Source organism: Tachysurus vachellii, chromosome 11 (genome assembly GCF_030014155.1).
Source record: "Tachysurus vachellii isolate PV-2020 chromosome 11, HZAU_Pvac_v1, whole genome shotgun sequence".
Classification (NCBI taxonomy): Eukaryota; Metazoa; Chordata; class Actinopteri; order Siluriformes; family Bagridae; genus Tachysurus; species Tachysurus vachellii.
The window spans coordinates 14,804,797-14,831,529 of NC_083470.1; the positions used below are offsets into that span (position 1 = coordinate 14,804,797).

At 36.7% G+C, this 26,733-nt stretch overlaps 3 protein-coding genes across 7 annotated transcripts in view; 2 read left to right on the plus strand and 1 right to left on the minus strand.

Moving 5' to 3' along the window:
* Positions 1-5,917: 5,917 nt before the first annotated feature.
* Positions 5,918-26,733, minus strand: part of pptc7a (protein phosphatase targeting COQ7 a) — a 182,106-nt gene continuing 161,290 nt past the window's right edge. The window contains exon 7 of the transcript XR_009649215.1: positions 5,918-6,015. The gene's annotated coding sequence lies outside the window, so the exon portion shown is untranslated. The remainder of the gene's footprint in view (positions 6,016-26,733) is intronic.
* tmem230b (transmembrane protein 230b) lies at positions 10,929-14,288 on the plus strand. Its single transcript, XM_060882209.1, has 3 exons — positions 10,929-11,489; positions 11,730-11,855; positions 13,725-14,288. The coding sequence occupies exons 1-3, from the start codon at positions 11,394-11,396 to the stop codon at positions 13,863-13,865; spliced, it is 363 nt and encodes a 120-aa protein (XP_060738192.1). The 5' UTR covers positions 10,929-11,393; the 3' UTR covers positions 13,866-14,288.
* igsf9b (immunoglobulin superfamily, member 9b) overlaps positions 15,248-26,733 on the plus strand; it is a 31,383-nt gene continuing 19,897 nt past the window's right edge. For 3 of the 5 annotated variants that reach the window (XM_060882303.1, XM_060882307.1, XM_060882306.1), the window contains exons 1-3: positions 15,304-15,906; positions 21,532-21,621; positions 23,520-23,726. In XM_060882303.1, coding sequence (XP_060738286.1) covers positions 21,561-21,621; positions 23,520-23,726 — 268 coding nt within the window. In that variant the 5' untranslated portion in view covers positions 15,304-15,906; positions 21,532-21,560. Of the gene's footprint in view, positions 15,264-15,303; positions 15,907-21,531; positions 21,622-23,519; positions 23,727-26,733 lie in introns of those variants that run through there. The other 2 variants (XM_060882304.1, XM_060882305.1) reach the window with 2 other exon arrangements.

Below are 26,733 nucleotides of genomic sequence, written 5' to 3' on the forward strand. Positions count from 1 at the left end.
CAGTCCTGAAATTAATTGAAGAAACTGTCATGTTGGTCAGCTCATTGTTGTCAGTGGATGAGTTTTTCCTTTTCTTCCCCATGATATTATGTGTAAAATTAAAGTGGAACTGAAATCAGTCTAGCAGGCTAGTGCTGTGGTAGCTGTATAATATAATTGTTAGTCTGTAGCAAAGACTACAAACAAGTCATCAACAAACAAATACTTTTCTTATTTCTTTACATTCTAAACGGATATCCAAAAAATAATCTGTTACTTCAGAAAAATAATATCAAATATTATTATTAAAAAAAATATATAATATAAAAAAATAATAAAAATAATAAATGAAAAATTTAATTCTGTGCTAAACCTTATTAAGTTAATGCAATATAGTCTCAATTATTTTGCCAATCCTCACAAGACTAGGAAAAAAATAAATAAAGGTGTTTGAAAAAATTGTGTAACAGGTATGTGTGGATTAGACCTTGATTTTAATTTACCTTAATTTTGAATGTTGGATGGGTTGGTTTCAATATTTCTTGTTTACTGTTATTTATTTCATTATGAAATGAAATATGAAATCACAATTATGAACTGACTATTTAAACAAAACAAATAAAATAATATACAGTATCATATATTAAAATAAATAGGTCTTGTTCTTCTTAAAATGAACCCAGTTTCCTAAGTTATTAGATATAAACATCAAGATAATTACTAAAATTAATTACTGAAAGCATGAGACAAAACATCATGCTGTTGTTGCATTTTTTAAATAGTAAATAGTCATTCCTCATCATATGTGACTTGTAAGTTGATTCAATCAACTTAATACAATGCTACAGCACCAGCCAAGCTCTAATTGATTCGTGCCTCATCAACCCAATGTTTCATCAAGTGGACTTTCACCTAATCACCCCTTAGATGTGCATCATCAATGGCATGATCATTTAAATTGAGGTCAATTACATTACTTGGCTAACAACAGGTCAGGTTTAGGACAAATGGCTTCTTGGAAGTGGTATAGTTATGCTATATTTTTTTGGCAGATGTAACAAAATATTGGTTACTCAGTCACCTTGGGTAAAATCAGCTTTAAAACCATTCCTATTTGGGGTTTTCAATCAAAGTCATAAGGTTTTTAATTGATGTAAAATATTATATTAGAAGAAGAGTGAGGAAATAAGGGCTCTCTATGTGCAAGTTATTCTGCAAAGTGCAATGTAATGGCTGGCTATTGACCCACCATCTTGCCTTTGAGCTAGAGGGCCTGACCTGCTCTGATGTGTGTACAAAAGCTTAGCCACAGGGGATCAGAGGGTCTCCTTACGTTTTTTTTTTAAAATCTTCTCCTAATAAAAAAATAATAATAATTACTTCCCATAAAGATTACAGTTAAAATCTGTTAAGCAGAAACCATTGTACTGCACAATGAAATACTAATCAATTATAGAAGTGATGGAAAAGAAATAATAATCTTTTTGCAAACTGTACAGCTATTATGACATTTCCCAAATTGATTCTTGATAAATGAAACCTGTATTGGCTCTGGGACACAGTGATGATCAATAGCACCTGGAAATGGAGGAGAAACATATTACTATGAATAGAGATTATTACATTCCTCCCTGAAGGAGATTAAACTGAGTCCTCAGAGAAACTACCTTTTGCTATTTCTTTAAAAGGAATATCTTACCTGCATTTTACCATCACATTTTGCTTCAATAAATAAAATCTTTCATGTTACTGATGGGAGTGAGTTAAAGTGACTAAACTTGATATCTAATCTTCAAGATGTTCAGCACTGATAAAATGGATGACAGTAGACACATTCAAGGTTATACTTGAGATATTAAAAGTAAATTCTTTCTAAAATATTTTTGACATTCTAGTTTGATTTTGTGACATTCTAGTTTAGCTGTTCAATCAGTCTGTACATACAGTTGGATAAAATATATTGCAAGGAATCTAAAATAAATGTGTAAGTGCAACGGATCTTCAGTTTCAATAAATAATTTTGAGCAACAATATTAAATATAGAACAGCCAAGGAGCAAATTATCACATGAAGACAAATAAGAGTGCAAAATGAGCATATTCCAGAATGTATTGTTGTGCATTGGGCAGCATTTTAAGGGCTCTTCCACTGTCTACACAGTGTATTTGTCTGTGTAATGGGTCACTTTTGCAAGCAGTTACTGAACAATTGCAGTGAGCTATTACTCTGCAAAAATACAATTTCCTTTTATCCATCTTGACTTGGTTGATTATTCAAAATGGTAAAACTTCATTTGAAAGAGATTTTGTTGCATTATTTAATATCTTTATACATTCACAAACCCAGTTTTTAAATTAGGTTGTTACTGAATTTGGGCTGATAAGTAAGATGACACAAATATATACACAAATGTACAAATAGGCTAATATATTTCTACACACTAATATATGATTGGGAGATTTCTCCTTTTAAAACCCAAATAATATTTAATATTTAATACTATTAATAAACTATTAATAAAATTACCCAAGGTTTCAATTCAATTCAATTCAGGTTTATTTGTATAACGCTTTTTACAATGGACATTGTCTCAAAGCAGTTTTACAGAACATAAACATAGAACAGAAGATAAACATAAGGAGTAATATAAAGAATTAATATTATAAAAATTCAAAATATATATAGTTCACAGTGTGTATGTACGTATGTATGTATATATATTTATCCCCAATGAACAAGTCTGAGGTGACTCAGGCAGCAGTGGCAAGGAAAAACTCCCTTAGATTGGTAAAGGAAGAAACCTTGAGAAGAACCAGACTCAAAGGGGAACCCATCCTCATATGGGTGACACTAGATGGTGTGATTACAAATATACAGTCAGACAAGTGTTGTATTGGTGTAGGGATCACATGGAGTTCAGATCTCTTCTTAGTATCACAGAGTCCAACTGGAGCTGGTAGATCTGTAGATGTCTCAGTATTCTCACAGAGTCGGCCTCATCTCAGTGGAGGTCCAAAAACTTCCGTTTCGGAAGTTCCGGTTTACGTTTCTCACTCACGTAACTACACATTAATATATCTGATATTTATAAATAATTCATAGTAGTTTCTGAATTAGGCTTTGGATTCATTTTGCAGTGTTACATTTGGCAGACGTTCTCATCCATTTTATCTAATTTTATACAACTGAGCAACTGTAACTGACATACTGATAAAGGGCAGATGCAAATTAATAAGATTTAGGACATGATAAGTAAATTCTATAAATCAAGCGGATAAATATATTAGGATTTAAGAAGCAGAGGTGTTTAATTATGAGGAAAGACAATCAATCAACTCATATGTCAACAGTGTAACTCTACAGACATGAGCATAAGCAGATGGTTATACAGTTTGAGAATAAGAATGAAAGAAAGCAATTGCATTCACTTGCAGCTGCAATATTTTGCTTAAATTTTGCTCAAACTGTCGCCCTTATTATTATATTATATATTATATTAGAGTTATAATGGACTCCTAAAGTCATTAAATCTATCCTTCAGCTATTTCCACAGTCCTGAAAGTAAAAAGTGCAGCCAAAATTAAGAAATGCTGCCAAGCTTCCATCATCTCAATAGGAATCTGTATTCAGTCCCTGTGTATCTTAATAAGTACCACATGGCTCAGAAATTACCTATTATACAAAAACATATATTGTATGCATATGGCTGCAGGCAAATGTTTCCATTTCCCTGGTTTTCAGATGGAGAAAATAAAACTATTATATTATATTATATTATATTATATTATATTATATTATATTATATTATATTATATTATATTATATTATATTATATTATATTATATCTTATTCCATTTTGTTTTTTTTTGCCATATAAAATTTTTTCTCAACTGCTTTCAGTCATTTCTCACAACAGAACTGCATTTCTCAAAACTACTCGTTCCACCGTCAGATCCTGTTGTCAGTTTTTCACATCATTTCATCAATGTCTTGTTGTTTTCATCAAATTGCAATTGCTTTTGGACAACATGCAAATGGTTCTGTACATCTGTCAGCTGCTTTTGACAATTCTTGTTGCTTTTGTCCTGCTGTGCAAAATAACTTGTCCTGTTCTCAGCTGAAATGTCACAACCACCAAACCAATTAGTCTTTTTCTCAGTTTGGAAGTCTGTACTATCAAAATGAGTGAACATGTTCTCAGAATTGTATGTCTGTACAGATTTCTACAAATTGTGAGTACATGTTTGCTAAGAAATATGTCCAGAATTGGGAAATTGCTCTCAGGTGAGACTTCATACAGTATTCTTAGTTATTTACTATATGAATCAAAATCCTGTGATCCTTATACTACTATAATTTACAATATATTTTCTCATGTAGGACTGCAAGACAACCTTGCAGGGGTGGCAGAGGGCCCCTTTTCACACCTCAGCAGGAGGAAGCTATTTGAAACATGGTTATGTCTAACAATGCCATAAGACTAAGAGAGATACAAAGTGCTATTGTTGAAGACAACGGTATCTATAGACAGGGTCTTGAAAAGACATGTAATCACCATGAAGCAGCTGTACAAATGCTGACAGAGTGAAAGAGCTATGACTCCAGTTTGTACAGGTATGTTGTATACCCACCATACTGTAAGAGTAACTTCTACACATTTGATATTGGTGGAACTTCATAGATCTTTACATTTGATGTAGCTGTAAACAATGAAGACAAATACTGTAATTTATGCACACTGTGTTTTTTCTGGTATATAGTGCATAATGGAAATTGAATCAAGAGAACCACCTCACAACTTCATATACTTGGATGAGGCTGGCTTCAACCTGGCCAAAGGCAGAAGGCGTGATAGAAATCTACTCGGCCAGAGAGCTACTGTTGTTGTCCCAGGCCAACGTGGAGGAATGTGTGCTGCTATTTCAGACCAAGGTGTGCTAGCTCATATTCCTATTATGGGACTGTACAACACACAGCATCTCCTTACATTCTTAGACAATCTCTATAGAAATGTCATTCCTGAAGATGAGAGGGACCTCGATTGAGATGATCTACCAAAGTTTGTAGTAATTTGTGACAATGTCAGTTTTCATCACTCTGACAACATCAGGCAGTGGTTTGTCCACCACCGCAGGATGCTGATTGAATTCCTTCCACCCTTCACCCCGTTCCTGAACCCAATTGATGAGTTTTTTTCGGCTTGGAGGTGGAAGGTTTATGATTATCAGCCACATACGCGGATGACACTGCTGGCTGCCATGGATGCAGCATGTGAGGACATCTCAGCAGATGCATGCAGAGGCTGGATTAGGCACTCAAGAAGATTCTTTTCACCGTGCATAGCAAGGGAAATATACATGTTGTGATGTGGACGAGAGTCTGTGGCCCAACACACAGGACTGACATGACGCATAGGAAAACTGCCACGTAATTTCACCTTTACCTTCTGTTGTACATGTACATGTATGTTTTTCCCATTTTGTCTTTTTCAGGTTTCCATTTGTCGGTAAATAGCCTATGTGTAGGTCCCTTTGTTTTCTATATGTAAGTACCACTATTGACAGTACAGTAAAAATGTGAATACAGTCTGATCTTTTGTTTCGATTCTTCCATATACTGTTACGTGGGTCGATGTTGATTGGTTAGATGAGGTTAGATGGAATCAATCAGAAAAAGTATCTATTCATACCATTTAAATTACTGTAACACCTGGTTGATGCACAATGGTTTGCAAGAGTAACTTCTTTCTTTACTGGAGGGACACTGTAAATTATGACACACCAGTAAAACTGAGTATGATGTTCTACTGACAACATGACTAATAATTTTGCCTGTCATGTTCACATTGTTGAAAAAATGACATGGGATTCTGCTGCCTCTGACACAATGATTGATGAAAATACATGCTTTTGCACGATAGACAAAGCATTTTGAGCAGGTATTTTCTGGTTATCCACTATGTTGTGCAGTTTGTACGTGTTGTTTTGAGAAATGCACTTGGAGATCTGCAAACTTCAATTCTGATCTGAGAAATGACTGAAAGCAGTTGAGAAAAACTGTAATTTCATTAAAAAGTGTACATACTTGAAAATTGTATGCTTAATGCAGATTATAGCAATGGCAGATTGCATGAGTCAAATTAATCATGAGAAATCATTATTTTTAAAGCAATGCATTTACTGACTTTGTGACAGTGCACGGCCTACAAACATTGCCGGTCTTCAATATCAGAACCAGCAGCACCTTAAGACATTTGATGCCCTCAATCATGCCCTCACAACATTGGAGTTAGGCAAGGGTGAGTGACATTAGGCCTCATCTAAGGGGGTCTTGGGCTGGACATCACAGGGGGGAGGGCCACACTCAAGGATCGCCAAGAACATCAAGCCCTGACGTGTTGGCTGAAAGGCCCCCCAGAGGTCCCACCACAACTATCAAAATCAATAGCTGCCATGTCACAGGCCTCCTGGACTTGAGTAGAATGGACACTTTTGCGAGGCCTTTGGTTCTGGGCCTGGAGACAGGGACCCTAGTGGTGTTTAGTGTGCACGATGATATCCACAAGTTGTTGTGCACGGATCCTTATCCAGGGGCCAACCGGAGAGTGGCTATTATTGGTGGGGTTCGTCCAGAAACTTCCCGTACCCCTCCTCCTGTGATTACTATCTTTATTAGCCAAGCCCAAGAGTCACTCCTGCTGGAGGAGGCAGAATGAGGTGACACCTCAGCTAGAGAGGGTCTGCATGGCTCAGGGCATACAGTTGGCCAACATGAGCTCTGAAGGTGAAACACACCCACACACTAATCCTGTCTCTGTCCTGTCTCACCAGGTTTCCTGTAATAGGGTGTTTAGTCGCAAACAAGAACTGCTGGGGCTTTTAAAAGAAGAGAGAAGGCATCATCATGGACATAAAGGAGCTCAGCCAGCTAACTATTGTGCAGTGAAGTCTTCTCTACTATCACACAAAGCAAATGGGCAACCCTGTGACCTGTTAGTAGTTCCAAGCAGCAAGAATCAGCTGCTCATCACTGTCCTCTGGAAAGCCTGGGAGAAGCAACCTTCCTTATACAGGTTAGCCATAGATTATGTCCAGCAAATGCAAACTCATATGCCTTTAGAACCACCTCTGCTGATTCTGAGTACTTTATAACACCATATGACACAGTCAGTGTTCCAGTGCCTTATCAACAATGTGCTGTGGCAAATGTAGTAAAACCTTCCATGTCCAGCAATTGGGTCCTGTCACATTTACTCACAAAACACAAAATCAAGGAAAATAGGACAAATGTGAATACCTTGGGTGCCTTGAGCCGGTGTTTCCATTCTATCAGTGCCTCTTTTTTGGCAAGCATTTGTATCAGCAGCAGAAAATGGCAAAACCCAGAAAGCATTGCAATGGTCCATGAAAGGGTTAATATTACTGGTCGGAATTTCATGAGGTAATGTAATTCATAATATAGGTCTGTTGTTATTATGCCTCCTACATACCTGCATACACTTCCAAAAGCATCTGGGCATTCTCCCAGATCTATATCATGACATCAGTGAGCTCCTGGACAATCCTGGTGCTACTTGCTGGCTCCAATACATATTTGGTTTCAGGTCAGGTGATTGTGAGGGCCAGTCAATGGCATAAATGCCTTCATCATCCAGAAACTTCCTACACACTCTAGCCAGGCATTATGCAACAGGAGGAACTCACCGCCCACTGCACCAATGTAATGTGAACCTGGTCATAAAGGGGAATAAAGGCAACATAAATGGAACAGGGCATCACTGGAGGATTTGCCAATTCTGGTGTACTCTGCATAGTGCTGGGCTGTGTACACAGGTCCTACTAAAGAATGTCAAGCCTTCATGCCACTCTCATGGAGGCTGTTTCTGACAGTTTGGTCACAAACATGCACACCATTAGCTTGCTGGAGGTCATTTTGTTGAGGACTTTGGCAGTACTCCTCCTGTTCCTCCTTGCTTAGAGGAGAAGATGCCAGTCCTGCTGCTGTGTTGTTGTTGTTCTATGGCCCCATTCTGCCCTCCTTGTGTAACGTGTAACAACCCGTCTGCCAGTATTACCTCCATGCCCTTGAAGCTGTGTGGGGGAGACACACCAAACGTATGGATGTGCCATCCTGGAGAAGCCTAATTGGGTTACACCAATAAAGCCAAGTCAGTCACAAAGGATGATTATCTTGCTGTTGCCTCTTCAGTTCATCTGTTGTAACTACAAAGATATCTGTGATGTTTAATTGAGGTTTATAATTGGGGTTTGAAACTCAAAAACATTTGTGCAAGGGAATGTGCCCCGCATGTACCTAAAAACCCACACACTACACACACCAGATGTTAAAAACATATGTGTAAATGACTGTCAGTCACACACACACACAAACACACACACACAAACACACACACACACACACACATTAAATGAGTGAAGGACTGACCTCCCCCACAAACGCACAAACACACAGAAACATAAACAAACACACATACCCAACAGATTTTTCAGTTTTTTTTTCAATTTCAACAGTTTTTCTCAATCGATTTGGTACATTTCTCCAAACTCAGGTAACAGCTGTCAAAACAGTTAACACAGTGATCAGTACACTTTGTAATTGTCCTAAACAGATAGTAAAATCTCCTTCGTTTCATACAAATCACAAATCAAAAGCATACTTTTCTCAAAACACTGTGCACAAAAATCCCTAATTTTATCACAGCAGTTCATACAGCCAACCAAATCTTTAATATATCAGGAAAAACATTTGTAACTTTTTCATTGTTCTTCACAAAGATCACAAGCATTTTTGTACCATTTTCAAAACACAACAAACAAAACTCTGTGAATTGTAAAATAGTCAGTTGCACACCTTGTGTCTTCAATTAACGCCAAATTGTTAACTGATGAGTTAGTAATCCACTCAACAATTACAAAAGGGGAAGAGAAGAAGAACAAAGAAGACAAATGAGGCGATACATTAAGACAAAAAAAAGAAGTATGAGCAGTGGAAACAGAAGAGGTTTGAGTGAGAGGTGGTGGCCAGGGTAGAGGGAGAAGAGGAAGAGGAAGAGGAGATAGAGAAAGAAAAAGAAGAACTGAAGATGTAAGAGGAAGAGCGAGAAGAGCTGAGCATGTAGGAAGAGGAGAAGAGTTTGAAGAGATGGATAGATTGGAGGGTAATGGTATAGTGGAAAGAGAAAATATAAGAAGAGGTGGACAGGGAGGAAGAGGAGGGCAAAGAGGAAGAGGAGGGAGGAGAGGTAGAATGAGGGTAGGGTACACGCGTGTTTCAAATGAAATCAGAGCCACACTTATTGACCATGTCATAAATCATGGTCTCTCACTGAGAGAAGCTGGCCAGAGAGTTCAGCCCAATATAAACAGATCCACAGTGGCTTCAATTATCCGTGCATTTCAGAGGGAAAACCGGTAAGTAACTATATCATTCTACTTTTACAATGAGAGTCCATGTAGTCTTGTTTGACATAGGTCTAGATCTCTACAGTAAATGTTCCTGCTTGTCCAAACCTTTTTCAGAATTGAAGTTAGAGAACATTCAGGTGGACAAACAAGACTTTTCAGTTGAACAAGAGCATGCCATTGTTGACATGGTGGTCCAGAACAACACCCTCCGTCTCAAAGAAATTCAGCAAAGAATAACACAGACCAATCAACTGTTCCACAATATCCACCAATGCAGTCCCTCCACAATTGACCGTGTTCTAAGAAGAAATGCTATCCGAATGAAGCAAGTATACAAAGTGCCCTTTGAGAGGAACTCCGTTAGAGTGAAGGAGTTGCGATTCCAGTTTGTTCAAGTATGTGCAACCCAATTACTGCAATTTTACTGTATATACCACTCCCGAGCTCCTGGTATTCCGAGTTCCTAGCCTGATCGTCTCTTCTTTTGGAGCTACTTCGTCAATCCTGATATTCTACCCCTGGTTAGAGTCTTGTCACTCGGTGGTCACCCTGCCAGGGATTTATCTGCATGGTTAGCCAGTGTCTTATGGGATTGTTGTGGATGGAGCCGCCCGGAGACTGTCATGCCTTCTTTGAACCAGTGTTGTGTCAGCCAGCTGTATGGTCTGGTCTTAATCAGCAATCAGGTCGGCGCTGAACTCAGAGTTTACAATGACCCATTAGTTCCTCAGGATCTCTCAGTTGCACTATTATAAACTGTTGTAGAAAGGACATTATTTACATTTACATTATTTACTGTAGAGTGTCACCCAAATGAGGATGGGTTCCCTTCTGTGCCTGGTTCCTCTCAAGGTTTCTTCCTCATATCATCTCAGGGAGTTTTTCCTTGCCACCGTCGCCTCCGGCTTGCTCATTAGGGATAGGAATAGATGTATAGTATTTTAAAATTTTAAATAAGTTAATATTCTTTAAATGAATTTTAAACTTTGTGTATATTCATTTTTTTATTTTTATCTTTATTTTTTCTTACTATTATTATTATATATTTATTTATTCTCTCTCTCTTCTGTTTCAATATTTCTGGAAAGCTGCTTTGAGACAATGGGAATTGTTAAAAGCGCTATACAAATAAATGTGTTTGTTTGTGTGTATGTGCGTGTGTGTGTGTGTGGGTGGGTGTGGGTGTGTGTGTGTGTGTGGGTGTATGTATGTATGTACAGTACCTTGGTTACCAACTAGGTTGAGGTGTTACCCCAAGTCCTCTCTCTTCAGCCATCTCTGGCCATCTTCATTATACAGTACAATAGCAAACTCCTATGTACCTCAAATATAAGCAGGTTAACCAAGTTTGTAGTGCCTGTTAAAATATGTTAAATTGGAGAAAATAAAGTGAGCCATTTATCTCCTCTTTACATGAAGAAACGCCACTTTTGGTGTGCACGGTTTTGAAGTACCCTTAGTGCCACAATAGTGCGCTTATAATTGGGATTGGAACGTAGCCTGTGACAGTCACTTGGATGCGCATGCGCATGACTGAAAACAATACGGAAACGATTTCGCTACAAATTGCATGTTGTTTCAAATCGTAATCGAGCGAAGATGGTAGTTTAATATAATTGTAGCAGTCTGTGTTGTCTTTAATTTCGCACGTGGTGATTCTGTTAAATTTTATAATTTGAGGTGCATTTTAACAGAACACAGCTAAAGAATTAGCCTGAATGCTAGCTGTTACTCTGGAGGTCTAACTTTAAGATTATAATTTGTATTTAATGTTTTGTAAACGTGTAATAAACTGTGTGGATATTACTGACAATTACGGGCAGAATGTGAATGTATATTCTGTTAAAGATTCTGTAGATTTTAGTCATTACTGTGTGTTTTTCTACTTTTGGTGGCATGTTTTTGTCACAGTGAAATTAGTTCATTAAGCTGTCACAAAAATATATATATATTTACAACTCCAAGTTAATAAGGTTTATAAGAGATAAAATGCCAGCTCGGAGCAGTGTAACTGGTGGACTGAGCAACAGCAATGTGAGATACTCCAAACTAGCCAGTGATGATGATGGATACATTGACCTTCAGGTGAGAAATGAGTTTTATTTACTCTTGGTGACATAACACTTGATAAAAACCACAAAAAAATCACAGAAAAAATACTTAAACACAGAAAATCTAAAAACATTGCATATGATTATAATATGCATTACATCAGTATTATGAAAATGTTGTCTATTTGTTTTTTTTAATACTGATTTAACACAATGCGGCACAAAAAAATATGTGTTATGATATGCTCTTCCTTTTTATTTTATTTTTTTTAAGTTCAAGAAAAGTCCACCTAAGGTCCCGTATAAGGCAATTGGCCTTGCCGCTGTTCTTTTTCTCATTGGCTCAGTTTTAATCACCATTGGAGCTCTGCTCTTAGCAGGGTACTTTGAAGTTAAAGATGTAAGTATGCAGTTTTTTACAGATTCTACATGTCTTTCCAAATGAAAAGCCATATTTCATTAACAATATGCAGATTCACTAGCATTATTTGTTGTTAGAGGAGGCATTGACTAGGTGACTAGTTACTTGACTAAGAAAATTCTTTCTCCTGCATTTATTTTTTGTCCTTTAAAGCTATAAAATTGAAATAAGGTCCTAGTGCTGTGGCATAGTGAAGTCCATTGTGACCAGCACTGTGCAAAAGAGTGCATTAAGTGTAGAATTAAAAGAGTGCAGATTGCATGAACCATTCAGCTAGTTTTGTCACTGTCAGCTAGAATACTAGCTTTTTCAGGTTATACCGAGGCCACAACTGAACATGACAGTTAAACTACTAGGTCATTATCAGCTTTGTAGAAAGGAATTCCAAGTCACTGTAGACATCCAAGACACTCTTGATTGATATAAGCTTCCACATTGCACATTTGTGACTCTGGTCTCATTTACAGAACAGCAATTTTAACTTCCTTATCTGCTTTGTCATCCAAGTGTTGTTTAGGGATTAATTTAGTTATGGGAAATAGAACGTACAATTCTATTTTTTTGTTTATCAGGGTATGAATAATAATTCTCTGGTTCTCACCAACTACTAGAAACAAATAATCAGTTGACAACAAAAGCAAGGTATTAGTAATGCACAACATGTTTACAAATTCACAGCTGACCTCAGAGAAGGAGATGTTAAAGAAGAGATATGAAAAAAAAACAAGAGCTCCATCATATGACCTACAGTCCTCTGTTAGACATTTTTATATATACCTAACATTTTTATATATACCTAACAGTAAAAAAAATAAAAATAGAAGAAGTATAGCTGAACATGGAAGTGTAGTTAGGAAAAAGCCCCTTCTCTGCAAACAGAATTTGGGCAGAGTTTAGGCTTATAAAAAAAAAGACACTGCCCATTCTTTTATAATATTAAGGTCACCAGATCTTAAAACATTTGAGCATACATTTCACATTTTGTAGAGGAGATTAAAGGGAGAACTCCAACACCCCCACTGTCATGAATGGCTTGGACTATGTCATGTCTGAACACCAGGGGGACATTCTGGCATGCTTTGTTTTTGTCTTGTTTGTTGTGTCTGTGCCTTTGTTTTGTGCTCACGTTTGTTCCCCCTATTTATACCGCTTGTCTAAACATGCAATGTGCCGTGTTGAGAGTTGGTTAACACGTAATCTAAACATAAACATGAAATGAAAGCTGAAATCCGGTTCTGTTGTGTCATATTCATATTTAGATCTCAAACCCAAATATATTTAATGTATAGCAAATAATTAATAGATAATATCATTAGACTGGGTCTAATGCTCCTATGCTATTTTTTGCTGGAAGAAATGGATGAAGATATTTGTTGATGAATGGAACACTGTAAACATTTTTCAAGAGAGTGACATTACGTTAAAAACTACACAAAAAGCACAAACTGAATTACTAGGTTAGTTCATTTCAAATAGTTTATATAGACAAATCAGGTGTCGTGGAACAGGAAACCCATTTGCAGTTCATTTGTTGGTACCCGTTTGCTGGTGGCACAGAACTCTTGACAAGTACTGCACAGATGGTTTAAATAACAAAACATCTTAGATTCTTGTTGCTTTATTGTGCCTCAGAAAGACACACACTTCAATTATTTAAAATAAAATTTAAAATTATTCTGTGAGGGTTTTAGAACGGCACTGTAACACTAGAACAGTGCAGATATTCAGCTGATTGCCATCTAATTTGTTATTGTTTCAGGTTGTTTACCGCACTATGAGATGTGTCCAGAATAAAGTGTTTTCTGAATGTTTTTTTATAAATTACAATCTGATTTATTTCACTTACAGCACCTTGAGCGCACTATACCGGTCCTCATCATTGGAATTCTGGTCTTCCTTCCAGGATTCTACCACTTAAGGATTGCCTATTATGCCTATAAGGGTTATCGTGGCTACTCTTATGATGATATCCCAGATTTTGATGACTAAGTAAGATAGAACAAAGATTTATCAATGTGATCTCCCCTCCTGTATCTGTAGATATAGCTTCAGTCTATAGTCTTCAGTCATACAACGCCTGGAAAAACATTGGGTAACTCTAAATCCAATTTATGGATTTATATTACATATTTCAGATAGTGGAAAAAATATTTGTAACAGTTGGGATGCTGTGCTGACACTTAGTTATCTTTTGTGCAGATTAAAATTGAGGTGAGATGAAGAAAGCTATTTGAAATATTTGTCTGTTTAATTTTTTACTATTGTATTTGTGTTTCCACTGTAGAATAGGTTCTTATGGGGAGCAGAATTCTGTCATTGTTCATGCCACTATCATGTCTAGACCTTCCTTAGACTGGTTTCCTGCTGAATAATACTAATAATAATAGTACTGCATTCCATGATTTGTATTTATTACCATGTAATAAATATCAGAGTTTTGATCTATATAAATGCGGATGACTGTTTTATTTATTTATCTTATAAATGTTAGATAAATGTGAACTCTTTAGTTCATTTGTTTCCTCTTAATTGTAATTTTTTAAGATCTATTTAATATCTTTGTTTAATCTTTAGTTTTGTTTTAGAAAACAAATACCTCCCTCTGGAGCACAATTTACAAGCTTTGATATTTATTTGAATAAAAAAGGCATTGACATTGTGATGACAACTAAATATTGTATAATGCCGGTTCTAAAAAGATATTTCTTATAATCATATATAATGTAAACATGCTCATATAAAATTGTTAATTAACTTGGGAAGTCCAATTTGGAAGCACGTGCTGATAAAAAGCATTTTATGTGGCGCCTGACGCCCTCTAGTGATGTGAAAGAAAATAGGTAGGACATAACAAAAGAACATTTTTGTTTTTCAAGCGTGATCTTATTTGTTTGTTTGTTTGTTTTTTCTTTATTTATTGTCAATTTTTAAACCCAGAAACGGTGTATATGAGGTAATATTTATTATAAATATAAATGTAACATTTTGCTGCACACTTACAGTGTAGATCACTTAAGGCAGCATGAGGTTTGAACCTTAGACCTGAATTATAGACGTTATTAGGAATTAATCTTAACATAGTGGGAAACCTAAATTAAGTGGAGACCGAGATTAATGGAATTTTCCAACCCTTTTACTGTTTGTTTGTTTTTGTATGAATTGAACTAAGGTATAAGACATTTCCGATCTATATAAGAAGAACAATTAGGTAACGAGGATAATTGTTGAACCAATGGGTGAGACTGTTAATATGGGGTTTACATCAATGTAACAAACGTGATTGTGATTTTTCACTCTTGGGAGAAAAGAAGTCGTGGTGGGGTGAGAGGGGGTGAGAGAGGGTGTGAAAGGGAGTGTACGAGGGCAGAATGGAAAGGAGGGAGAGAGGTGAGGAGGAGCAGCACAAAGTAGACGCTGTTCATTTCATTTCACATGGCTTTACATATCAACTCTACTAACTTTTAGGAGTCGATTTTTCCGCTCGTAGACCAGAGGATTTTTCAGTGGTGTTTAAGTGATTTTAGTTACTGTAAACTGACAAGAAAAGAAAAAAGGGCAAGTTTGCGCCAGAGTGCGCGCTTGTGTAGCCTGCAGCCAGCTACGTTTAGCATTGCGCATTTTGGATAACCTGTGGCAACAGGTAATGTCCTGTGAAGGAAGCTGTAACCTGCTCCGGTCAATAGGATAGAAAAAGCATTGATTATGGTTATTCATATGAAGAAAGCTTGATTTCTTCTGGAAAAAAATCTCAGCTTGCTCTACCTACAGCAGAACATTTTGCATCTCGGCACCTGATATTGGAGAACACCATAATGTAACGCTCACAGAGAACATGTTTCAGCTTCAGTTTACACGAGGAGGCTAAAGAAAACACCTCTTTCTACTTTTCTGACCAATACTTTTATTGTATAGGAAACTAGACTTACAGGAATAAAGGACCAGGACATATTCGGAAGAAACTTCACTTGAGTATAAGCAAAAGGAAAACTCTGCCAAGGAGTGATGTCTCACAGAAGGTACAGAGCTTCAGGTAAAGATGTACATACAAGTTACACACGAGATATAATGCTATATGTTGACTATTTGTAATATGTCAGTTAAGTTAAGTGTTCATTGTTAGCTATATATTAAAATAAGAAATCAATTTCCAGTGCTGCTAACAAAATCATTTATTTCCACACAGCCCCATGTAGTTAGCTAGACCCTGGTTATATTCTGCCATGTGTGCTGTAGTCATCTAACATATTGGTCAACATTGACACTTATTATATAACAATGTTAGTTGCTGGTTTTTCAAATCCCAAGGGTCGCAACTGCTGGGCAATAAATATAAGTTGCTTTGGATACATGTGCTTTAAATGTAGATTAAATGAAATGCTTGTAAAGCTTTTCTATTTACCAGTAATGTGTGGAACCAGTGTAAACAAATGTATATTTTTTGAGTCTGAGATTACACATTGTATGATCTGGCTCATCTTGTGTAGTGTGACATTGTGCCTTGGTCAAGATTCTGTAACATAACTTAAAAAGCCATGCACATCATTTAAAAAGTAGCTCGTTTATAGACCTGTGGTTCCTATTCTGTAAGTTTGGTCAATTTTTTGTTTTCGTAATAAGATCTTGCTTATTTGCCTGTAGTACACTTTTCTTCAACACAGTAATTTTCATCACTGTATTATGATCACACTGACCTTGCAATGTTCTCTCTTGAGCTACATCTTTTTTAGTGAATTTGTTATACCTTGAAACAGTTGTACAAATGTATGTACTATATTCAGTTTTGTGTAATCAGCAATGCAGGCATACAGTTAATGAAAGTTATACCTTTCTTAGTTTTTTACTTAATAATTTGAGCTATACATCATTGCCCTGATCAGTACTGGTTTTGCACTCTGATAGTTTTAAAATTTGAACTGTTTAATCTGTATGAGGGTTGCCATTGTAGCCACAGTCAAGACACAAGACTATTCAGCTGTGATACAGGATTTCAGTGGGTGCACCAACTGCACATTTTACTTGTCAACAGCACAAAATACTGTCTGTTACGACTATGTGCCAGTATCTATATAGCTTTTGAGAGGTACTCTAGTAATTATGACAGTTGCATTACCATAATTCTAAACAATATCCTATTTCCTTATTACAGCCAAATATAAACAGGTAATAGGCATGGTTATAGTAGTGTTCAATTCATATAAATGCATATTGAATTAATAATAATTATCATCATAATAGCAAATGCAACTAAAACGTTAGTCTTCTGTCATTAAGAAGGACAACAGGTAAATCGTTGACAGAGTCATAAGCACTTAAGGCTCATTGATGCATGTGGGGAGCAAAGTCTAGACCAGCTGGTAAATCCTACAGAAGAGGTTTTGTGGCATAAATACAGCAGTCAAAACCAGTGAATCACATCTTGCTTAGTATGGGGCTGCATAAGCACAAACCGGTCAGACTGCACCCAGACCCTCTGTCCACTGCCAAAAGCACCTACATCAGAACTGGACCATGGAGCAATAGAAGAAGATGTCCTTGGCTGATGAATGACATATTCTATTACATTATAAGGGTGACCAGGTACATGTTTGTTAGGAAAGAGATGGCACCAGGACACAGTACCCAGCATAAATAAGTAAACCCTGACAGATTTCTCAGATAAAACCCACCGTAATACTTTCTATAAGATCCTGTAGAATATTTTAGAAGATAGAACTGTAGAAGATATTTGTGCAAATGTGTTTTTTTGGTGCAAATCCGGTTGAAAATGAGATTAGTCAGTACCAAGGCAAAATTGGAACTATTCTAACAAAATAATTTATGGTCTTGGTGCAAAAATGAGCACACTCCAATGAATGTGTTAGAAGAAAACTTAAAATAAAATTATAATTAACAAGAATTCACCAGCAAATGAGTCTAAGCAATCAGCACACAGGTGGCCACAGGATAATTGACAATTAAGAGTGGTATTTAAGATAGAGAATCCACTCTCATATAACGCTGACAAAATGGCACCACAAGACATGAGACAGAAAATTATTTATTTTCACAAAAAAGCTCCAAGTTATAAGAACATTTGTAAAGCATTGCTAATAAGTTTGAATACTGTCATGGACTTCGATATGTTCAGGCCGTCCTTGCAAGTTAAGACCTCATCAAGAGTATTTTATGTTGAGAGAAGTTGAAGAAAATTGCCATCCAAGTTCAGCATGGCTAAATAATTATAAAGTCAAACGGATGAGTGTTTCCCATGACACCATACACTGTCCATATCATACACCATACACTGTTGAAGCCAATGCACAAAAAGGCTTGTCTAGATTTTGCCAGGGCTCATGTTTACAAAGGCAAAGAATATTGGCACTCTATACTTTGGAGTGATGAGACAAAGGTTAATATTTTTAACTCTGATGGGTTCCGAACTGTGTGGTGACTCAAATGTGAGGAGTAAAAATAAAAATGCACGGTACCAACAGTAAAGCATGGTGGTGGCAGTGTTCTTGTGTGGGGTTGCCTGAGTGCTGCAGGTGTTGGGTAATAGGCCCTGGGTCACCAGGGACTCTTTCAACATGATAATGACCCTAAACATACATCTAAATTCACTGGTTCATTTCTGAGGAAGAACAGGGAAAAAGTGATTCAGTGGCCAAACATTGTCACCAGACCTCAACCCAGTAGAACACTTGTAGGGATTTCTGAAAAGACAAGTTGTCCAGCATCCAGGATCTGACAGAGTTCATTCTTCAAGAATGGAGAAAGACAGATGCAGCTGTACATCCTCAACATTTTCATTCAATGTCTAGAAGAATTGCTCTTCTTAAAAATCAAGAAGGCAATACAAAATTTTAGTTTTAGTCAAACTTCTTGTAGTGTGTAATCATTTTTGCAACACATCATTTGAATTAAATGCTTTATTTTTCTTCCTGTCAAAGGTGTTAGGTATGTTAATAAAAATAAATCTTTAATAAACCTGCTTTTTAAAAATGCAGGAAATTGGTCTCATATTGGTCTCACTGAGAAATTGATGAAATTTTAATTTTCAATGGTAAACTTATTTATGCTAAGCACTGTAGATTTTGGGACAAAGGCAAATGACAGCGGCAGTGTGGTGGTCTAGGAAAACTTTGGTTCTGCCATTCATGTGGATGTTGCTTTGACCCCTACCCCTACCTTACAGACTACATAATCCCTTTATGGCAGTGGTAATCCTTCATGGCAGTAGGTTTTTTTTGGCAGGATAATGTACCCTGTTACACTCCAAAATGTGTTCATGTGCACATTTTTATATTTAGGGCATTTGGCAGACACCCTTTTCCAGAGCAACTTACATTTTATCTCATTGTATGCAACTATGGGTAAGGGCCATGTTCAAGAGCCCAGCAGTAGCAGAGCTGGGATTCAAATCCACAACCTTCTATTAAGTGGTCCACACATTAACCACTGAGCTTCCACATCTAAGTTATTATAGCTGCTATCATTCATTCATTCATTCATTCATTGTTTTACATTTTTATGCTACTTTTTATTGCTACTTTTTATTGCTAAAAAGCTGTATATAGGGAAAAATATTTGGTGACTTTATTTTATTTATTTATTTTTGTATTTATTGTATTTGATTTATTTTTTTATTTTTGAGAATTGATTTAATTTACATACATTACATATTGAACATCCTGTTATAAAGTTGGATGCCTGTATGGCATGAATAGTTCTTTAAAGTAGCGTGTGATTCATTTGACCGATGGAAGTTTAAATATCAACAACATAGGCACAATATAATCTGTATTAGGTGCAAATATAGTGAACACGTTCAAAAGAAGCACAGTAGCAAATACATATTTCGTATTTAGAGCTTCTCTTGTCTTCCTCCTCTGTGCCTATCACAAGGCATCCTTGTTCTACAACCAGCCTGCTGAGGGGACACACAAAGAGACATGAAGCCCTACTGCTCCATTTACTTAGAAATGTGAGAATGCAGTAATCTGCACATCAATGATCATCAGTTAACTATCCAACTATCAAACTATTTTATTAACTGAAATTAAGAGCTTCTCTGTGTTTCTGTGGACTACAATCAGATTACATCTCTCTCTGGAGTCTATGTGGAGTTTCAAATGCTCTGTCTATCTATGTGGGTTTTCTGAATGATCTCTTACTATCTACTCAAAATTGTCTCTGAGCATCTATGAGTGTGCAGATATCTTAGTGCATAGTGCCCTGAAATGGATTGTTGTACCTTCAAGGGTGTAAATGATGGGATATGCATCCTTTGTTCCTGGAATGGGCTCTGGCAGTGTAGTATTAAGGTCTGTATCATACCTGTGGTTGTTCAGAATTATATTGCTCAGTCAAGGAATCTGCCGTACACCCGAGCCGACTACATGCTTTTTCATAGCTGTAAAAGAAGGCTATAGAGATTTGAGTGTGTGCTTTGTTGGTTTGAAAGTTTGGTATTGAGTTATACGTATAAATATACACTTAATATCCAATTTAATAGTTACACAAAAAATGTTGTATATGAAAAAGCCTTGTTGTAAAGAGAGGTCAAAGGAAAATGGCCAGCTGTCAGGAAGGATAAAGTAACTCAAATAATCACTGTTTACAAACATATTGAGCAAAAAGCATCTCAGCATTGTATCTTGAGGTGGATGTTTTACAGCAGCAGAAGACTCCTGTTAGCAAAGAATCTTTTGTGAGCACATTCTCAACCAAACTGGATAGTTGCAGATTAAAAATCACCTTGTCTTTTTCCTCAGTCCTAAAATATTGCTCAGTCTTATTTACTGTGGTTCCAATTATATAGTTGTGTGTAGTCTTTTTCACTGTTTGAAGGGGTTTTCCTCTCTGGTGCACCACTATATGGATACTTGCCAAGATTAAATTTACCCTATTTTTATTTTACAGCTGCTGAGAAAACAGTTTCTCTTCAGGACTGAGCAGCACACAATTGATTTCTGAAAAACTCTTTAAGTTCAGACTAAAGTTGCTCAGCTTACCTAGAGAAGCACATGAAATCCATAATTGGATCAATGTGTACACATGGAGTGTACATAATTTGACAATGTTTAGTTAACTCACTTATTCAATTTTTTTTTTATCAAACCAACAGCCACTCAGATCACTCTGACTATTGTGTGTTTATGTGACAGTCTGATGTATTTTTACCTGTGTTAGTTTCACATGATTGCTGTGCAACATTGTGACACCTTGTGAATTTAAGAGTAAAATTATACTAAGGTATCATGTTATTTAAAGAAATAATTCATCATTGCACTGTTCCTAACCACAGCTCAGACAGTTCACTGTAATGTTACCATGAAGGCTTAAGAAACAAATTAATGAACTTAATATGAATTCAGTGCACTTAAGATTTTCAGACTGACTCCCAAAGTCTGGTTATGAATGATAATTGACTGCCAAAATAGACAAATATGTGTTCTTGTAATTTAAGATGCTTGTATTTGACCAATATCAGTATTATCTTACATTACAGTTTGAATTACACAATCTACCCACTTGCTATAAATAAATGTTTCCTAGTGGTTCCATAAACCTATAGACTATAAATAATATATTTTACTATAGCCATATGTTACTGTACGATTTCTGTTGTAGTGCCAAATAAAGCAGTAATCCATTATTTGTGTGTTTTTTACAGAATTATGTGATGGTGTGTGAGTGTTTGCCATGGGACAGAAGAATCTCTGGCTTCTGTGTGTCACACTTGCTTCCTTCTTGTATCTTATAAGTAAGTACTGTGAAAGTCTAATTTAATATATTCCTCTTTATTGTTCTCTGTGCTATTGTACTGTACTCTTTTTTCCTTACTTTGCTATAATTTGTTGTACAATGTTTTAATCTATATTTACTAAATATTTACTTTATCTTGCTATGCAGTTTTTTTACTCACATACGTTCTACTGCTCTACTATACTTTTCTCTCCTGACTAGTATTTTATTTCACAGTGATACGCACTCATCTTGTTTTCCATTCCCTATTATATATGTGAACTGCTTTGTACAAAAGGTCAGATTTTCCTCATACCTAATCTCTTCTGTAAAAACATGTTCAGACAACACCCGATGCATTTGATCTAAAATGGTTCATAAGGCATTGCACAAACTTGTAGAATCTGCAGCAGCTATTAAAGCAAAAAAAGTGCACACTGCTATTAAAGGGGCATAACTACTAAGAAACTCCAAAAATTCATGTAAATATTTAAACAATTCAACAAAAGTTGTTGTCAATAATGAAAATTGTTGTATGTGTAATTTGAAAAGAATGCAAAATAGAACCATTTTCATTATTGTTCTCAGTCTTTGGGCTCCATTGTAGTTTCTCCCACTGTCTCGTTCCTCGCCTCATTATTTATTCGTATGTCCCCTTTGCTGTTTCTATTTTTCTCTTTGTTCTCCTTGATTTCCTCTTTCTCCTAATTTTCAGTTTCATCATATTTGAATATCAGCATCCACCACAGATGTCTGAATTCAAAGTGCCTGTAATCACAATAAACCAGGGGGGCTGTGGATTAAGCAGAACCTATTAAACATTCTGCCAGCATCATCCCAAACTATAATAGGGAAGAATGTGAGACAGAGCATGAATGTATTTGGGGCCAGATCTTGCCTGCAGATGTTCTGCAAATCCAGATTTTGATCAGTCTCGTATTTTCGCTCTCCCCCTTTGGTTAAGGCATGGTTTCATTGTCTGTGTCAAGGGGAGGGGGATGCTGATAGGTCACAGGCCATGTGTTTACAGCAGTCTGAGGAGGGGCAGGTGGTGGGCCATGCTGCTTTCTTGCTTTATCAAAGAGCATCATCTTTGAGAGATTAGACCTAATCTCAGGTCTAGACAAAGTGAAGGATCAGCACTAGCAACAGGGGAAAGATGTCCAGGTTAACAGCTGGCTGAAATGAGATTGCAATTTGTCAACATGAAACATGGCAGTCCACAAACCTCCCCTGTGATGGCCTGGTTGTTAAACAAGGCTTTCAACATGTAATACATCTTGCAGTGGATCTAAGGGGAAAATTGTGTATCTTGTTCTCAGGTTTGTATGGATGTTTGAACATGCAAGCTGAGGTCCAATGTATTAAAATAGATTAGCTGACAGCTCTCATGGGCCTTCAATATTTGTCTTTCTGCCTAACTTGTGTATGCATGTGTTTGAATCCACAGAAGTCTTGGAAAAATTAGAAAAGTAAATTTAAGAGCCTAATATCCATTAGGAAATTTAAACAGTTAAGAATTTTTTAATATGCAAAATTTGACTTTAAAAGTCTCTATTGATCTAATGAGTATCTACTGATCTTATGAGAACTGTAAACGCTTTTCATCTGTGTGCCCATGAAGCTTTAGTAATTCAGATTACATCTATTAGAAATAAGCCAAGATAATAGCACCTGTGTTGTAATCTTAAATACTTTTATATTTATCCGAGAAGTTGTGAAAAGATGAAAGGACAATTAGGATTTCATGGAATGAGGACATGTGGCTGCTTCTTTTACCAAAAAAAAACAGCCCCACATTTTATTTTAGTTACTGATGTTTATGTTCAGTTTTGAGTGTAGGCATATCATTAATGAAATACATAATTATTGTATGAATATGTATGTGTGTGTCTGTGTGTGCTTGTCTTGTCCTAGATCCCTTACTGAGTGCTGAAACGGTGGTGAAAGGAAGAGTAGGGGGGACTGTAGAACTGGGCTGCACCCTCACCTCTATATCGAATGGGGTCATGTCTCCGAATATATTCCCTCTGTACGTGGTTGAGTGGGTGCGGCTGGGCTACAATGTCCCTATTCTTATTAAATTTGGAGACTACACACCACGTGTGCACCCAAATTATAAAGGTGAGTTCCTGCATTTGTTCCAAGTACCCATTTAGATCATCATCTCTGAAGATGTCTTTAAAGTAAAGTTGCAATCCTGGTTGTGTATGTTAGGTGTATAGAACAAAGTGTTTGGTTTATTTATATTATTGGTAAATTTGGTATTCTTGAAATAACCTTAATAAGAGTGCAGATAAGAGATTCACTTCTCTCTATTGTAGACAATATAAAGATTCCAAGGTAAATCGGGTGAAGGGCACCTTTGGCATCAGCATTAAAGGCCCTTTGCATGCTCCCAATTAGTGTTTTGTTTCTTAAGAGAACCGCTTAAATGAAAAGACAAATATTTTTCTTGATGCTAGTGTGTGCATATGTGTGTGTTGGTGAGTATGAGGGTGTATGTGTAAAAGATTTGGTCATGGAAAGAATATCATCAAATAGGGGATCTAGCCCAAATAACATGGGCCCTGTAATTACTGTGTGTGTGGTAGAGATGACGCTAGGAGGGAAGGAGGGAGGAGGGAAAAGCTTTTAGTGATGCAGTGTAGGAGGAATAGGCCATGAGCAGCCTGTGGGGGAGGTGGGTATTTAAAGAGGTCTGGATTAAGGATCCTGGGGTAAGAAGGTTGGGGGACATATCTTTAATGACATATGACCTATTTTTATGACTTTTTTTAATATCTGCTATCTGAGTGAGTATTCTGATCTAATATGTCCTGCCCACTAAGTAAAAGATGCGCAACAGGAGAATATGTAATAGATCATCTAGAAATGATCAGACATTATCTCATGAAGAACAAACTTCCATAGATTTTTCTCTCTTATATTAACCTATTCCACTGCTTCTACCTCAGCAAAATCCTGTCCTGAGCCTTGGTTCATCCTGGTTAATGCTGTTTACTTTGATAGGCTCATATTTAATGTAACCAGCTTTTGATCAGCAAGAAAATGATAATTTCCTTGTTTTCCCAATGGGTAAAGGCACAGATGGGGCTCTGCCTGTCCTGCACCCGTGCTCCCTGCTATCACTCAAACAAACCCTTCAGGGAGAGCAGCTGATGCAACATCAATTCAGATCTGTCAGCAACACTTAAATAATGAGCAAGGAAATAAGGCACAATGTGGTTATTGTGCAAGTGTTTAAATATCAATACTACATTTGAATTTAGTGAGGAAGGCACATGGTGGGCACTGCTGTAGGCAGAATAAAATGCATTCATGTTCTAAATTTGACACATTTGAAGCAGTGTCACAAATTTTCCTCTGCAAGAAAGTATTGCCATATTTTTTTTTTACCATATAAAGATTTTGTGCAAGAAAACATTACAAAATTACCCTGATAATACAGAGGTTATTGTGATATGAGGTTATTGTGATATAATAAGAAACCTAGTTCAGATTTTGGGGCCAAAAGTTGTTTTAATGTTATATTATCTGCCATAACCCTTTTATGTGAAACAAAACATAAACATTGAGAACAATTGCATTTAATTTAGGTACCTGTTGTCCAGGTAAAGAGTGATTTTGATGTCTTTCCTGTGATAGTCAGGAACCATGTGCCTTGGCTACTGTGATCATGTCATGGTGCTGATGTGATGACTACAGAGACCACAATGAGATGTAGCACAGGGTCCAAAAAGTTTAGTAGTAGAGAAGCCATGTTTAAAACATTTCTGTGTTAATAAAGCTATATAGAATTGGACTTCTTAAGTCTAGTAGTTAAACAGTACCATTCTAGTTCTGATAATAATGCAACTTTGCCTTAATACACCAATTCAGTCATAAGTAGGAATCATATGATTTTGACTGTTGAAAGCATGTGAGTTTTTTCTGTTTGTAATGCTTCCCTGGATGCTTAGCCTATGCTCCACTGTCATGGCCTGTTATCCTAAGCAGAGGTAGATCAAATGTCCTCCAGCACAAAGGAAATGAAGGCCAGGCCCCCCGTAAGGGGAGGGGAAAGTGTAATTCTCTCAGGCCAGGCTTGCCAGGCTTATTGTCTCTATCACTTTATGATTACAGCAGGACCTGGTTTTAACCTTTTTGCACCATTTTCTCATTTTGCCTTTCAAAAGGCATGTGCTACTAGGTGTGTAGAGATTTTCACTTCTTTGTTTTAAGCTGAGGCAATGGATCCATTCAAGTCTTGTGTGGCTGACATACCACAGAACATGAAAGACTTGTATAAGAAAGACTACTCTTGTATAGAAGGTTTATAGGTTATAAATCATTGAAAGAATAGCCCTCACTGTTCCACCCACGCCTCACTACATCTTTCATTCATGACTAATTCTTCAATTCCTTTTTCTTTTTTTAACTTAAAAAAGTTTGCACATTTCATGACACTTTTTCATTGTCACATACCATTCTTGAACCTTACCTGCTTACAAAACACTTTCACAGATTACTTACCATGTGTTTAACCAACACATCACAGATGTGACCGGGACAGTTTATTTAGACCTGTTACACTGTTAAAAATTCTCCACGTGGATTGTTTGCCAGAAACCAGTCCAGCCTGCTGTTGTGTTTAAACTCTATTGTGTAGAATCACTGTGTTTGGTTTTACCTCCATGGGGAGGATCTGTACCTAGGAACACAATCTGAGAGGGCATGGCAGGGTTTCTGTGTGTGAAACTACTCATGGGTGACCAGGAGTCTCACTAAGGTGTTGACTGGGTCACAGGCTTGACTTTCTAAAATTCTTGGCCTCTGTTTAAGCACATGCTTGCTTTGAATCCCCAACGCTTTAAGAGCAATGTAAATCGGCTTACTAATGTCGTCCAAGTGTAATAGAAATTAGGAAAAAAATATATGCATAAGGAACTGACTTTTTCTGAATGTAAGTGCAATCTAGGTTGAAACTCATTCTTGGGCACTAAACTTGGCAATCATTTACTACCTTGTGAACGTTCAAGACATTCCAATATTCTGGAGTCACAAAGGGCCTTTTTACACCTGGCCACTTCATGTGTTTTCTCTGATCCGATAGCCATCTGATTTGTTTAAACTGTTCCATTTACATTAG